Source organism: Emys orbicularis, chromosome 4, assembly GCF_028017835.1.
Source record: "Emys orbicularis isolate rEmyOrb1 chromosome 4, rEmyOrb1.hap1, whole genome shotgun sequence".
NCBI lineage: Eukaryota > Metazoa > Chordata > Testudines > Emydidae > Emys > Emys orbicularis.
The window spans coordinates 21,555,279-21,572,500 of NC_088686.1; the positions used below are offsets into that span (position 1 = coordinate 21,555,279).

Genomic DNA, 17,222 nt, shown 5'->3' on the forward strand with positions numbered 1-17,222 from the left:
AATATGTTAATTACTGGGCAGGAGTCCATGGAGTAATACGTATAATTGCATTTTTAAAATGTGTTAAGGAATGCCTAGTGCAAAGTACAGGTGATCCTTTTTATCAGTACATACAAAAGGATATGGGATATAAAAGTTGTGGCAGGGATCCCTTTTTTGGGAGGAGGAAACCCAAAAGAGCAGGTGAGATTTCAGAGATCACCCATGACCCATACTATTCTGCTCCATAGGATAGCCTCTTAGTTCCTTTTCTTGTCTTGGATTTATTTAAAATGTACCTCTGGTTCCTATCCTAATGAACTATTTCAGAAATGGCAATAGGCAAAAGAATTAAGTTCCTGGGCAGGTGACTGAAGCAAATAGTATACAAATAAGTATATGAGATACTTACATTTGCTCCTGGGGAATGAAGTGAGATGAAGATAAAAGCATTAAAAAACAAATAAACCAAAAACCAATGACAGGCCATTGGGTTGAGTGACATTCTCCTACTCTTAAAGTGTTTCATGTTCATATGCTTTAAAGAATAAATGCTTCCACTTACACTGGGGACAGCCGAACTTTTCTTACGTTCAGGAATATCAGCCTTATTTGGATTGTTAGCATTTCCGAGCATGGGGCTAGCCGGAGCAATTCCTCGTCCCCCAACAGCACTACTGCTAGATTTCCTTGTCTGAATTCCATCTTCTTTCAGGTCACTGTCTGTAGTGCTAGTCTGGCTTCTTTTTGGATACGCCACTACTGGAGGGATAGATGGTCCAGCTAAAAAGAAAACATTTTTTTCCAAATGTGGACGTTATCAAGCTTGTTATTCATTATGCAAATACATTTATATGCACATACCTTAAAAGTCAAAATAAATGAAACTTAAAGGTCAGAGGATCATAGAACATAAGAAGGGCCATACTGGGTCAGACTAAAGGTCCATCTAGCCTGGTACCATGTTTTCCGACAGCGGTCAATGCCAGGTGCCCCAGAGGAAATGAACAGAACAGGTAATCATCAAGTGATCCGTTCCGTCGCTCATTCCCAGCCTCTGGCAAACAGAAGCTAGGGAAACCATCCCTGCCCATCCTGGCGAATAGCCATTGATGGACCTATCCTCCATGAATTTATCTAGTTCTTTTTTGAAACCTGTTATGGTCTTGGCTTTCACAACATCCTCTGGCAAGAATTCCACAGGTTGACTCTGCGTTGTGTGAAGAAATACGTCCTTTTGTTTGTTTTAAACCTGCTGCCTATTAATTTCATTTGGTGCCCCCTAGTTCTTGTGTTATGAGAAAGAGTAAATAACACTTCCTTGTTTACTTTCTCCACACCAGTCAGGATTTTATATAGATTTCTATCATATCCCCCCTTAGTCGTCATCTTTTCCAAGCTGAAAAGTTCCAGTCTTATTAGTCTCCCCTCATATGGAAGCCATTCCAGACCTCTAATAATTTTTATTGCCCTTTTCTGAACCTTTTCCAATTCCAATATATCTTTTTTGAGATGGGGCAACCACATTGGCATGCAGTATTCAGGATGTGGGCATACCATGGATTTATATAGAGGCAATATATTTTCTGTTTTATCTATCCCTTTCTTAATGATTCCCAACATTCCCCTGCCAGCGGCGGCGGCTGGGCAGCTGCAGGGGGGGGCTCCCCCACCCGTGGCTGTTGAGCAGCTCCGGGGTCCCTCTGCCGCTGCCAGTTGCAGGGGGCCCCTGGCTTCCAGCAGCGGCAGCTGGGCAGCTCGGGATCGCCGCCGCCATCGCTGGCCGGTCAGTTGCGGGGCCCCCCAGTGTCACGGAGGTCGCAGAAAGTCATGGATTTTGTGACTTCCGCAACCTCCGTGACAATCTTAGCCTTACTCATGTCCATTCCATTGTAGATGCGTGCGCTTGCCACATATACTGGTGCAGGAAGTTTTCCCCTCAGTGGTATCCATAGGGGACCGGGCTCTGGTGCCCTGTGGAGTGGCGCACATCTGCACCGGTATAAGGGGTGTTGCCGACTCCCCCTCCCTTAGTTCCTTCTTGCCGAAAACCAGCAGGGGGAAAGGAGGGTGGGTCATGGAATGGACATAAGCAACACATCTCAAAGAACAACAGTTATGAAAGGTAACTGTCTTATCTTCAAGGGCTTGCTCACGTCCATTACATTGTAGATGACTCCCAAGCAGTACCATTGGAGGCGGGTAGGAGTTCAAGGATGTGTTGATTGCAACACAGCTCTGCCAAATCCAGCATCATCTCTGGCTTGCTGGGTGATAGCGTAATGCGCCGTGAACGTGTGTACTGAAGGCCACATCGCGGCCCTATAGATGTACTGGGTAGGGACATGTGCCAGGAAGGCAGTCAAAGCCGCCTGAGCCCTCGTCTAGTGAGCCTACACTATCAGTGGAGGCACAGCCTGTGCCAACTCCTAACAAGTATGAATTCAAGTGGTGATCCAATTGGAAATCCTCTGAGAGGACACCGGAAGACTCTTCATCCTGTCAGCTCTTACGATGAAGAGCTGGGTCGATCTGCGGAAGGGCTTGGGGCGTACCAGGTAGAAAGCCAGGGTGTGCCTGACATCTAGAGTGTGCAGCTGCCTCGCCTCATTGGTCATGTGAGGCTTTGAACAGAATGCCGGGAGGAAGATAGCCTGGTTGACAAGGAAGTGCGACACCACCTTTGGCAGGAAGGCCAGATGGGGCCCCACCTGGACCTCGTCCTTGTAGAATACCGTGTATGGGGGCTCTAAAGTGAGGGCTTTAATCTCGGAGACATGTCTTGCCGAAGTAATAGCTACAAGGAGAGCAACCTTCCAGGACAAGTGGGAAAGGGAACAAGAAGCCATAGGCTCAAAGGGCGGACCCGCGAGCCTGGAGACGACCAGGCTGAGGTCCCATTAGGAGACCGGGTCCCGGATTGGCAGAAAGTCTTTCAAGGCCTTTCAGGAACCTGATCAACGTCTAATGCAAGAACACCAGTCTACCCGGGATGCAAGGTGGAAGGCCAATATGGCTGCCAGGTGCACCTTGATTGAAGAGAAGGCAAGGCCCTGATGCTTTAAGTGAAGCAGCTAATCCAGGATGGACTGCAGAGATGACTGGGTCAGGGAGATATCCTGCTTTGACACCCAGCTTCCACTTTGCCAGATAAGTTGCTCTGGTGGAGGGCTTTCTGCTCTCCAAGAGAACTTGCTGCACCTGACTAGAGCAGGCCTGTTCCTCTGGATTCAGCCACCCAGTATCCAAGCTGTGAGGTGGAGAGAGAGACCACAAACCTGATGGATGGGTCCGAGCTCCTTGACGTTTATATGTAATACAAGCTCCTCTCCGGACCATAACCCTGGAGTCCATAGTGTACTGAGATGTGCTCCCCAATCTAAGTCGGATGCATCCGAAATCAGGGAGACTGTGGGTCACGGGCTCGCGAACAGCACCCCTTCCAACACCAGAATTGGGTTGGACCACCACTGCAGAGAGGTAAGTACCCATGGGGGGATCGTCATGACCTTGTCCAGGTGATATCTGGTCAGGGAGTACACCGATGCTGGCCACATCTGGAGGGTACGCAGCCTAAGTCTCACATGTCAGACAACGTACGTGCATGCTGCCATGTGCCCCAATAGTCAGAGACACCCAGGAAGTGGCACTGACAATCAGATCTGACATTGTCCTGAATCTGGCCTCTGGCAGGAATGCTCTCACTCAGGCAGAGTCGACTACTGCTCCGATAAACTATCCATTGGACCGGGATCAACGTTGATTTTTGTTCGTTTATCAACAGGCCCAGAGCTTGACAAGTGGCTCGCAACATCTGGATGCTGTGCTGGACCTGGACCGGCCCCTGATGAGCCAGTCGTCGAGGTATGGGTAGATCTGGATACCCCGACCTCTGAGGTAGGCCTCCACCACCAACATGCACTTCGTAAACCCTTGGTGCCATTGCTAGACCAAAAGGGAGCACAGAGAATTGCTCTATGTAGGAACCATCTGTGTCTGTGAAATATCGATATGTGAAAGTAAGCATCTTTCAGGTCAAGGGTGGCGTACCAGTCTCCTGGATTCAGGGAAGGAATGATGGAGGCCAAGGAGACCGTGAGGAACTTCAACTTCTTGAGATACTTGTTGAGGCTCCGCAGGTCAAGAATGGGGCGTAGACCCCCCCCTTGGCTTTTTGTGTAAAGAAATAGCGGGAGTAAAACCCTTTCCCCCTCAAATGCAAAGGGACTTCCTCCACGGCTCCCACCCTCAGAAAGCCTTGCATCTCCTGAGTGAGCAGATGCTTGTGAGAAGGGTCCCTGAATAGGGATAGGGGAGGGGGGGCGGGAGAAATAGACTGGAGGGTATATCTCCCTGCTACCGTGCAGGAGGACCCACTGGTCCGATATTATAGAGGTCCCGGCAGGGAGGAAGGGGGACAAATGGTTGGAAAATGACAAGGGGGCTGGATCCAGGACACAGGCTTGAGAGCACCCTCAGAATGCCTGCTCGTTACCCGGTTGGTTATGGCTCGAGCTCGAGTGAGCTAAGGTGGCTGGCCAGCGCTTATAGCCCTTGCCCTTCTTGCAGAAGGGCTCTGATTGAGGTTGGCTCCTGAACCTGTGGGACTGTTGTGGCTTAAACTGCTTTCTTGACGGCCCCGGTGTGTAAAGGCCCAGGGAGCGCAAGATTGCCCTAGAGTCTTTCAGGCCATGTAATTTACTGTCTGTCCCGAAAAGAGTGCCAGGCCATTGAAAGGGAGGTCCTGGATGGATTGCTGAACCTCCATCGACAGGCCCGACGCACAGAAATGCAACCAGAACGCACGCCGCATAGAAATGGCCGAAGCCATTGTCCAGGCCGCAGAATCTGCCACATCTGAGGCTTCTTGGAGGGCTGCCCTGGCCACAGCACTGCATCTATGATAGCCAGGAATTCCTTCCTGGGCTCCTCAGGAAGCAAATCCACAATCTCTGCCATCGATTGCCAAATAGTAAAATAACAACGGCCAAGTAAGGCCTGATGGTTGGCCACTGTCAGCTAGAGGCTGGACATAGAATAAATCTTTCTCCCAAAGAGATCACGCCTCTTTGCCTCCTTATTCTTAGGCGTTGATCTGGGTTGGCCCTGTCTATCATGCCCACTGGCTGCCGACACAACCAGTTAGGGCAGCGTGGGTATAAAGATACTCGTATCCCTTACTGGGGATGTAGTATTTTCTTTCCACCCACTTGGAGATGGGGATGGAAGGAGGAGGGTGTCTGCCACAGGGCTTTTGTAATTTTAATCACTCCCTCATGCACCAGCAATGCCATCTTGGAGGGGGCTGCTGAACTTAGCACATCGAACAGGGAGTCTGAGGGCTCCACCAGTTCCTTGGCTTCCAGCCCCAGGTTTGATGCGACCCTCTTCAAAAGCTCCTGGAGGGCCCTGGCATCATCCTGGGGGACTGTGTGAGAGGACCCCGCTATCACCTCATTGGGCAAAGATGACGATGAGGCAGGTACAGATGGATCTGCCAGCTCCACCGTTTCTGCTAGGGGAGCCTCGGCTGAGGCTGGCTGACCCTGGGGAGCCTGCTTTGACTCCATGTCCAAGTCAGAGGGCGGGCGAGAGACCATCACCGACCGTCTTTCAGATGCCCCTGAGACCAACTTATGCCCCTGCGATGGGTGGGGAAACCCCCAAGGGTTCCATAGCAGCCAGGGGGCCGGCCACTGGCCCTGGGCTCATGCTGCCACTGGTGGCAAAGAAGGGAATGCCAATGGAGCGCTTGGGCTGTGGGCAGGTTCTCCTCCTCACTGTCCGAGCCTGAGGAGGGAGAGACTTGTCTGGGGGACCAGGACGGTACCAAGGCTGCCTGTGTACCCCGATCTCGTTGGCTCTGCCCACGGACCTCCACTGGGGACCTGTACGGGGGCAATGGCTCTCGGTGCTGCGACCCTGTGACCGGCGTTGGCATTTGGTGATGGTACCCCGGCGATTGATGCCTCATGCTTAGAGAGTGGTGCTGCTCCATAGACTGTGAACTGGAACGGGAGTGAGAACACTGACATCTCAGAGACCATCAATGTGCCCGCAGTGATCCATACCGGCAATCCGGCGACGTGGTTCCAGGGACCAGCGTCTGGACCCTCTGGAACGGTGCCGTGGGCTGGGAGAGTGACTTCGACGCTCCTGCCACCGGTGCTCTGGGGACTGGTGACACACCTCTTTGGGTCTGCGCCAGGCTGCTGGCAATCGACACCTAGAGCCTGAGGAACGCTGCCTAGAGTCTGGGGACTGACGCTGGGAACTCTGGCAGGCAAGCCAACCAGGGGCTGGTGGCACTGTTCAGGCGAGCGCTGGCGGGGAACTCCCTGAGGTGGGGAGCAGTGCTGCATTGATAGAGACGGCTAGAAGGGTCCCAGGGAAGGTTTACCCCGCAAACGAGGCACCTCAGTGGCCGGCGTGGGCTGCACCAGAAGGGACAGTATGTTCTTAGCAGCCTGAAAGGCCTCCGGTGTGGATGGCACCGCCAAGTGTCGATTACCTCTGCCACTTCCCGGGGTGGCGGGTGGGTCTTGAAGTGGGCTTGATAGCTCAACAGCAGTCAGAGCCTGGCCACCGTCCAGAGGGGAAGAACTGTCCTACGCGGGTCTTCGCTCTCCGGCTCTCTCCTTCCCTTTACGGGACATAGGAGAACGCCCCCTCCCGGCCTCTCTTTGCTTTTTACCTGGTACTGGGGATGGGGATTGGCGCCGGTCAGAGGTCGCTGCCGGCAGCGCGCTCCGCACCGGGGCCACAGTACTTGGAGCAGAGTCCAATCTTGTTGGCTCTGAGGCCGGTGCAAGGACCGACTCCATAAGGAGCGCTCGGAGACAAATGTCCTGCTCCTTCTCGGTCGGCGGCCTGAAGCTCTTGCAAATGCGACACTTGTCGCTCATGTGGGTTTCCCCTAAACACTTCAGGCAGCTTCTATGGGGATCACTGACTGGCATAGGTTTTTGCAACAGTCACAAGGTTTGAAGCCCAGGGCATGCCCTGTCCCTAGGCTAAGTCCTGTACGGGACTAACTAGTTCTAACACTAAGGGAACTATTAACTGTACAACTTTAAACAACTATATACAACAAATTCACTACTAAACACAGCAGAGATAGGAAAGCGTGCCGAAGCAAGGAGACATTCCAGCACTGTCATTGGCGGTAAGAAGGAACTGAGGGAGAGGGGAGCTAGCGGCACCCCTTATACCGGCACATATGCGTGCCATTCCAGAGGGCACCAGACCCAGTCCCCTACAGATATCACTGAGGGGAAAAAATCCGGCACCAGTGCATATGGCGAGCGCACACACAGACAATGGAATGGACATGAGCAAGCACTCGAAGAACTTTTCCAAACTTCTGAATATTATTAATCTCTGCCTTTTAAAAAAAGTGTAAAACTTGAGTTGCTCAAAAACAAAGTCAATTTTTAAAAATTTAATAAATTGGAGATTTAAGCCAACTCTTAAAGCTCCCTTTAATGCAATTTTCCACCAAAGATACAGAATTTGTATACATTTTCTCCGGTAAGGACAGATGGGTGGTGAATATAAAACTATTTAAATTCTTTAGTTGGAGATGTTCCTCAGATTTTAACGTAAGAAAAAACTGGTGTTAAACACTCTTTAAGGTCCCCTTAAGGCTCTTGTCTTGTTTTGCTTAGCTCCAGAAGTCCAACATTTGAACACTGCCTATTGTACTTTTCTAGTCATTCCTCTTTTACTTGAAGTGTTGGGCCATATATTTGGCTGTGCTTTATTCCCTTTCTTGCCACTGGCACAATAGGTTGGGAAAGCTAGTCTAAACCCAGTTACGGATTTCCTTTGAGCAAGGGATCTCTAATTGCATAAAGTTGTCATGGCAGGTTCTTTGTCACTTGTTTCTAATCCCTCCCAGTTCAATGGGCATTCCAGAGCCCAGCCAGACCAAGCTAAATTCCAGGCACTCTGAGATGGTGGAATGGCACCCGAGGGCAATTATTGCTGGCACACAACCTACCCTAATTTGTGCTGTAGGCCCCCACATGCCTGTGGAATTGGGGAAGAATGGCAGAAAGCTGTTCTGGTACACCTGAAGATCAGGCAAAATGTCCAACAGCCCAACTATTTGTACAAATCCTTTCCCAGCTATTAAAATGTAAGGAGTTGAGATGTGGATGTTATATTTTGAAAGTCAGACTTTCCTTTCTCTCCTGACACACTTTAATGGGGATAAAAATAAAGTCAAAACCATTCAAGTGTTTTGGTTTCTCTCTTCAAACAAAACTAACAAACTGATTCTACAGATTAGAAAATTTAACAAAAAGACAATGTAATCCGAGGAGACACAGGGAGAGGAAAGCAACCTCTCCTGCCTGCAAATAACCACTGTGGTATATTCAGGTCAAAAGGAGATTCCCTTTGTACGTTAGTGTATAGGCAGGAAGATTTATAAGATATTTAGTAAACTCTGTGTGACTGTTCTGCATACCCATGAGGCAGAAAAGTTTTAAGTTTGGCTGGAGTCACTGGTACTCTCTAAAAACTGGACCTTTGCAGGGCATTCAAGTGACAGCCCCCACAGGAAACAAGAAGAAATACTGGGGGACAGACAGTTTTCCAAGTTCTTTTAGACAAAGGCTGACCTATTAGTGCCAAAAGGAAACAAAAGCTGTATGGCCATAATGGAAGTGGGGGGGATGGTGCGGGATGTACTTGATATTGAACAAGAGAACTTGCATGATGTTGTTTAACTTGTGTAGCAAGACTTTCCTAGGATGGCCCCACAGGCAGGAGAAAATATTGCCATAATAATAGAATAAGCTGGTTCACTCAGTACAGCTTTAGAAGGTATCTCTGAGGAGGTCTTAAGTATACATAAGAATACATGATCATTGTAAAACAATGAATTAGTCACTAGGTTGTAACTGACCAGACCATAAGCAAGTTGGTCCCTTTTAAAAGGTGAAGGCTGTAAGGAAATATCGAACATTTTATAGTAGGTGTGCGTCATCACACTGAAACAGGGTCACTCACCATGATCGCTGTACCGTCGCTGTTTTTGGCTGGAAGATATGCTTCTCTGCACTTTGTGATGAGGCGATTGTCCAGTGCTATTGTTGAGATCACTACTTGGCCTAACTTTAGCAAGGGAAAGATTGCTGCTGGAGCTTGAATCACTAGCATCCAACTAAGAGAAAATTTAAAAATGAGGTTCAATCAAAATGAATTTAACAACGTCCAGAGATTCTGAACATAATCCTAAGTAAGCAAAATTTCAAAAGGTTCTCACGCTAAAATGTTCCTTAAAAGTGCACTAGTCAGATCCAGTTCTGTGCCTAAAAGACCAGTAGAAATACGAGTAGTGCTCTATTCATTTTTCACTCAACTGTTGGTAAATAAGTAACCAAATCTGTACAAAGCTACAATAGCTACACAAAACATTGCACAGTTCAATTTACTTCTGAAATGTTAGAAGCATTTTATGAAAACGTTATTTTGCTGAGAAACAAATATCTTCTACCCCTTCCTTACGGGATAAGGTTGGGGAGAGAAGAGGGTGTTTGCTTCTGAACAGTTTGCTTCCATTTATACAGACATTAGACTGTAGTCCCTGCCCCAAAGTGAGTATAGAGTGCCTACCAAACTTTTGGTCCTACAATTCAAAAATCGATCATTTTAAAAATACGTTAAAATGCTTAACCAATATTTGAAGGTGTTTTTGTTTAAAGGTAACCAGCATATGATAGGCTATAGTGCTGAAGTCAAAATATGGTGTTTTAGCCCACAATAAAGTTATTGCCAAGGCCCTACTTGAATGATGGGATGATTGTCAAATAACTGTGGCTGAGAGTCACAGATTAGACATGGAAAATTGCAGAAAAGTAATAACAGACCTTTATTAATTATGGTAACTTGGAAATCAGAGAAGACTTATTTTTTTAAGAAAAATTTGCTGGAACAATATAAACATTCCAGTATTATGTAAAAAGCAACAGAGGGTCCTGTGGGACCTTTAAGACTAACAGAAGTATTAGAGCATAAGCTTTCGTGGGTGAATGCCCACTTCATCAGACCCTTGCGTCTGATGAAGTGGGCATTCACCCATGAAAGCTTATACTCTAATACTTCTGTTAGTCTTAAAGGTGCCACAGGACCCTCTGTTGCTTTTTACATATTCAGACTAACACGGCTACCCCTCTGTTACTATTCCAGTATTATGTTATGCCCTCTAAATTTTTTTGATAACCAGACATTTTGTGCAACTACATTACATTCATTAATGCATGGGGCTGACAGCGGGAGCCTTGGCCATCAGCGGCCAGCCCCAGGCGGCTGACAGAATTGCAGTGGAAGCCTAATATTGCTGAGATCTGCAATTTCCGCACTATCACAAATTAGGTAGGGTCTTAGTTATCTTTCAGCCAGGAAGCACTCAAGTTATTATAGTGCCATGCACTCCCCATTATACATGACTATGGTATAACAATGTGATTAATCGCGATTAATTTTTAATCACAATTAATTTTTTGAGTTAATCGCGTGAGTTAACTGCGATTAATCGACAGCCCTAATAATTAGTAAAGTCCAAATGGGTGAGAACTTAAAAACTGGACTATAATAAAACTCAGATCTCAGTGATGATTGAACCTATTGATATTCTGAATAGAATTCTCTCTCTGGCTGGCAACTGCCCTTACATCTCTTCATATATGATTCTCACATTACCCCAACCAGTCTCCATATCTCCTTACCCTCTCCTCCCATTAAAGCATTATATTAAGAGATTGATTACGTTGTTTTAAATACCCGTGGCTAGGTGGGGGAGACAAGGTGGGAAGGAGATCAGACGTAGCGTCTGCCATGTTTTGGTAGCCATTCTAAAGGCAGTAGCCTGTGTAGGCAGATTTGTATCCTCAGTGTCCTGTTAATCTATATAATAAGATTTCAGGATTTTCACTGACAACTAGAACGTGTGTTGAGTAAGTGTGAAGCAATGAAAACAGCTACAAGGATAGCTGAGAGCTCTTTCTGTTCAGAATATCAATAGGTTCAATCACTGAGATCTGAGTTTTATTATAGTCCAATTTTTAAGTTCTCACCCATTTGGACTTTACTAATTATTAGGGCTGTCGATTAATCGCAGTTAACTCACGCGATTAACTCAAAAAATTGTGATTAAAAATTAATCGCTATTAATCACACTGTTATACAATAGAATACCAATTGAAATTTATTAAATATTTTGGATATTTTTCTACATTTTCAAGTATATTGATTTCTATTACAGCACAGAATACAGTGTACAGTGCTCACTTTATATTATTTTTTATTACAAATATTTGTACTGTAAAAACAAAAGAAATAATATTTTTCAAATCACCTCATACAAGTACTGTAGTGCAATCTCTATCATGAAAGTGTAACTTACAAATGTAGATTATTTGTGTTACATAACTGCAATCAAAAATAAAACAATGTAAAACTTTAAAGCCTACAAGTACACTCAGTCCTACTTCTTGTTCAGCCAATTGCTAAGACAAACAAGTTTGTTTACATTTATGGGAGATACTGCTGCCTGCTTCTTATTTACGTCATCACCTGAAAGCAAGAACAGGCGTTCGCATGGCACTTTTGCAGCCGGTGTTGCAAGGTATTTGTGCGCCAGATATGCTAAACATTCATATGCCCCTTCATGCTTCGGCCACCATTCCAGAGGACATGCTTCCATGCTGAGGATGCTCGTTAAAAAAATAATGCATTACTTAAATTTGTGACTGAACTCCTTGGGGAAGAAATGTAGGTCTCCTGTTCTGTTTTACCCGCATTCTGCCATATATTTCATGTTATAGCAGCCTCGGATGATGACCGAGCACATGTTTGTTTTAAGAACACTTTCACAGCAGATTTGACAAAACACAAAGATGGTACCAATGTGAGATTTCTAAAAACAGCTACAGCACTCGATCCAAGGTTTAAGAATCTGAAGTGCTGTCCAAAATCTGAGAGGGACGAGGTGTGGCGCATGCTTTCAGAAGTCTTAAAAGAGCAACACTTAGAGCAGGTCCTCAAGGAATCAATTATGAAACACTTAGAGGAGAGGAAAGTGATCAGGAACAGTCAGCATGAATTCACCAAGGGGAAGTCGTGCCTGACTAACCGAATTGCCTTCTATGATGAGATAACTGGCTCTGTGGATGAGGGGAAAGCAGTGGATGTGTTATTCCTTGACTTTAGCAAAGCTTTTGATACGGTCTCCCACAGTATTCTTGCTGCCAAGTTAAAGAAGTATGGGCTGGATGAATGGACTGTAAGGTGGATAGAAAGCTGGCTAGATCGTCGGGCTCAACGGGTAGTGATCAATGGCTCCATGTCTAGTTGGCAGCCAGTTTCAAGCGGAGTGCCCCAAGGGTCGGTCCTGGGGCCGGTTTTGTTTAATATCTTTATTAATGATCTGGAGGATGGTGTGGACTGCACTCTCAGCAAGTTTGCCGATGACACTAAACTAGGAGGCGTGGTAGATACACTAGAGGGTAGGGATCGGATACAGAGGGACCTAGACAAATTAGAGGATTGGGCCAAAAGAAACCTGATGAGGTTCAACGAGGACAAGTGCAGAGTCCTGCACTTAGGACGGAAGAATCCCATGCACAGCTACAGACTAGGGACCGAATGGCTAGGTAGCAGTTCTGCAGAAAAGGACCTAGGGGTCACAGTGGACGAGAAGCTGGATATGAGTCAACAGTGTGCTCTTGTTGCCAAGATGGCTAACGGCATTTTGGGCTGTATAAGTAGGGGCACTGCCAGCAGATCGAGGGACATGATCGTTCCCCTTTATTCGACATTGGTGAGGCCTCATCTGGAGTACTGTGTCCAGTTTTGGGCCCCACACTACAAGAAGGATGTGGAAAAATTGGAAAGAGTCCAGCGGAGGGCAACAAAAATGATTAGGGGTCTGGAGCGCATGACTTATGAGGAGAGGCTGAGGGAACTGGGATTGTTTAGTCTCCAGAAGAGAAGAATGAGGGGGGATTTGATAGCAGCCTTCAACTACCTGAAGGGGGGTTCCAAAGAGGATGGAACTCGGCTGTTCTTAATGGTGGCAGATGACAGAACAAGGAGCAATGGTCTCAAGTTGCAGTGGGGGAGGTCTAGGTTGGATATTAGGAAACACTATTTCACTAGGAGGGTGGTGAAGCACTGGAATGCGTTACCTAGGGAGGTGGAGTCTCCTTCCTTGGAGGTTTTTAAGGCCCGGCTTGACAAAGCCCTGGCTGGGATGATTTAGTTGGGAATTGGTCCTGCTTTGAGCAGGGGGTTGGACTAGATGACCTCCTGAGGTCCCTTCCAACCCTGATATTCTATGATTCGATGATTCTATGAACACTCAGATGTGGAAACTACAGAACCCGAACCACCAAAAAAGAAAATCAACCTTCTGCTGGTGGCATCTGACTCAGATGATGAAATTGAATATGCGTCGGTCCGTTCTGCTTTGGATCGTTATTGAGCAGAACCCGTCATCAGCATGGACGCATGTCCTCTGGAATGGTGGTTGAATCATAAAGGGACATATGAACCTTTAGCACATCTGGCACGTAAATGTCTTGCAACGCCAGCTACAACAGTGCCATGCGAACGCATGTTCTCACTTTCAGATGACATTATAAACAGGAAGCAGGCAGCATTGTCTCCTGCAAATTGTAACCAAACTTGTTTGTCTGAGCTACTGGTTGAAGTAGGAATGAGTGGACTTGTAGGCTCTAAAGTTATACATTGTTTTATTTTTGAATGCAGTTTTTTTGTACGTAATTCTACATTTGTAAGTTCAACTTTCATAATAAAGAGATTGCACTACAGTACTTGTATTAGGTGAATTGAAAAAATATCATTTCTTTTGTTTTTTTCAGTGCAACTATTTGTAATCAAAAATAAATATAAAGTGAGCACTGTACACTTTATATTCTGTGTTGTAATTAAAATCAATATATTTGAAAGTGTAGAAAACATCCAAAAATATTTACATGTTCTATTGTTTAACAGCGCAATTAATTGCACTATTAAAAAGATTATTTTTTTTAATCGCTTGACAGCCCTACTAATTATACCTGTGCAACACCAAGGCATTTATCTATGTCATGCCAAGAGTCCTAGACCATTGTGATAAGAGGTAACTCAACCAATCACTACCCTTACTCTGTATTGGTTGCATGAAGGAGATGGCACATATGAAGGATTATGTGGCAAAACTGCCACACCCGTGAGAAAATAAATGACTCTGCAAATTGGAATGCAACTGGAACATAAGGAACAGCAGAATTGGGATTGTGTGTATATTCCTAGGTCAGCAACTATTCCTTCACTCTGGGAATCTATTTTTGGTATAATTTTAATCAGGACTGCTGATGTCATGAGGCACCACATTGAAGAATGTTATGAGAAAAATGCATCTACATTAAATTTAACAATGACTTAACATAGCTAAGCAGCGTAGTAATGCTTTTTTGTTGGACTACAGTCACAAGGGTTCATACAATCTACTTGCTAAATCAAGGGAAATGAATGTGATATGCTAAATTGTGTTTAGGTTAATTTTCTCCACTATTGCAGTTTTACAGCTATTTTAAAATAACAGAGGTCACCTGACACTGACTGCTACAGGTGAGGCTGCAAAACAGTTATAATCCCATTTACACAAGCTTCCCCCTTTCCAATAAATCTCCTCTCTGCACTGAAATGTTCAATGCTTGTTCACTATAGAGGGTAGAGAGTTTTCCTGTTTTTCAGCTCTGAGTTCTACAAAGGTGAAATGTAAATTCCCCTCCTCCCCCATTCCCTAAAACAAAAAAGTGACCACGCTTCCTCCATATGTGTAATAAAAAACCAGCAGATCTTTGAAACTAAAAGATTAATATATGCACAATCCCCATTGAGTGCATACACACGTTTGAAAAAAAATTAGGATAAAAATCTATTTTAAAAGATCATTTCTAAAGATTGCTCAGTAGATTCTGGCTAAGACATGGGCTATCAAAATTTCAATGTGGACTACATCCTAGAGAGACTGCCTCTCCTCACATTTTCAACAGCTTGGACCACTTTTGCTCCATTCAAGATTATACTGTATATTTGAGGCACCTAAAACAACTGTTTAGATGGAGAAATAGTTTATTTGCGACTATCTTTGATCTGACAAACATATTCTCCTTTTTGAAAAGTGTCTCATGACGCTTAAGGAGAAAAAAAAAAAGCTCCAAGCCATCTTCTTTTGCTCTTAATTTCTTCCATTTTATTACTCTTCTACCACATGGAATCACTGCACATTTGGTTCTGTTGCCCCCTGAACATTCTGCCCTGCTTCCTTCCCCCTTGGAATACTCCCTAATCACCTGTTCTCAACCTGACTCCAGTGAACATACTGCCCAATTTCCTTCTCTCCCAATGCCCTGAACATTCTTTTCCAATTGGCTGTTCTTGGTCCCCCTCTTATTGACAGCTCCCAGTAGTATGTTTATTCCAATCCTGCTGTTAACCCACATCCCTGAGTGCAGAGTGTGTGTGTTTCTGAGTCCTAGCAGAAGCCCCAGCAGAGGTGTGTGTGGAGGTGGGGGGGAGGAGTGTAACCCCACAACCAGGGACAAAGGAGTTAAAGAGAGGCTGTCAGAAGTCCAATCCTGAAAAGACCAGTTAGTCTTTTGACCACTTGTCTGACTTTCGCATTGGCATATTCAGTACTAAAGTTTTATGAGAGGATGGCATCAATACAAGGGAAGACTGCATAGAAGCACTGTGTTTGATGCCTGACTGGGTTACAGAGCATCCCTTTTCGGGCCTGCTGCTACGCTTTTCAACTGAGGCTCAAGAGGATTTGTGGCTCCTGAAAAAGGACCTGGTGATAGAGACCTATCTCTCTTCCCTGTGTGGACTCTGTTCTTTCCTTCCCTATCCCTTGAGATTTTATCAGATCTTTATGGGCAGCTATTTCAACTCTACAAGTAGAGGAGCCAACAAGAGCTCTTTTAGATGAGGCGTGCTCAGAAATTTCTGCTGCCACAGCTATCTCAGGGTCTCAAGAGGGATGCTTTAATCTCTCCAGCAGGATCACTTTCAGGAAAGCCTCCCCGGATCTTTGGTTTCTCTTAGAAAATAATTTACAGATGACATTTCTCTGTTATCTGCCCCTCACCCAGACACAGTAAGCATCTGGTATACCCACAATTTAGAGGCATTACTATCTCACATGAAGAGCAATTCCTAAAGCTTGGAGACTTGTGTTCAGTCATTACTATCAATCAGGTACCAGGACAGATGCTTAGACAAAATAAAATTCCTTCTTGTTGAAGAAGAAAGGAAATGCCATCAAAAAATTAAACACTAATCACCAGCTATTAAATATCTATTTACAAAACAATGGGTAAATGACACAGTGAGGGAAGAGGCTCACACACTGCAAGACATGGGGCGGTGAACTGAGGGGAAGTTGGGATCACCCCATATTTTAGGTCTTCGGCTAGAGGTATGAGGAAGCTCACTGTGCACAGGTGTGGCCCTGAATGGATGCTGCAGGGTAAAAGAATGCAAATAGGATTGTACTGAGTGCATGCACATCAATAGTGGAATATATATAGACAAGCACTTGAAGAATTGATGGACAATGGGGCTTGCTTTGTCCTTTATGCCCTTGGGTAGGGGGGACACACAAGGACATTTAGGACACAGGTGCAGTCACAACGGACATTACCGGCCAAAATAATTTGATCTTGTCCACATGGTGGACCATGCACCCAATAGTGGAATTCACGTAAACAATTTCTCAAAAAGGAACCATAGTTAATTCAAGTGAAAGTTATCTTTTGCTCTGAATAGTTTTTCTGCATTTAACATCAGAATATTTTTAACTTTTTTCCTGTTCTATACTCACCTCTGATGATTTTCTCCCTAACAATAAGTATGTAGCTGTGATTTCATCATATTTCATTTTACTAAGGGATTCTTGAATTTCTTCTTGAGAGTATCCCATTCCAACCATAATATCTGAAAGAAAGAAGGAGTTTGTAAGTCATAATATGCTTTAATAGATACACACTGGTTGAGTGTTTCCATGTTCAAAAACCTGTTTATTTCTAACAATGGAACAAAATATCTAAATGTGGGAACAATGTCTAATTAGATACTAATAGTAAAGTTGTTTTTCAAATACCTAAATATACATATTAAGCACAAATCAAATCTGATTATACAGTACATGAACTCAAAATACT

General features: G+C 45.2%; 1 protein-coding gene across 2 annotated transcripts in view; it reads right to left on the reverse strand.

Moving 5' to 3' along the window:
* The window catches only part of MARK3 (microtubule affinity regulating kinase 3), a 108,470-nt gene that overhangs the window by 28,154 nt on the left and 63,094 nt on the right, over positions 1-17,222 (reverse strand). For both annotated transcript variants that reach the window (XM_065404475.1, XM_065404474.1), the window contains 3 exons: positions 16,883-16,995; positions 8,998-9,151; positions 545-762 (listed from right to left, as the gene is read on the reverse strand). In XM_065404475.1, the coding sequence (XP_065260547.1) occupies positions 545-762; positions 8,998-9,151; positions 16,883-16,995 (485 nt within the window). The remainder of the gene's footprint in view (positions 1-544; positions 763-8,997; positions 9,152-16,882; positions 16,996-17,222) is intronic.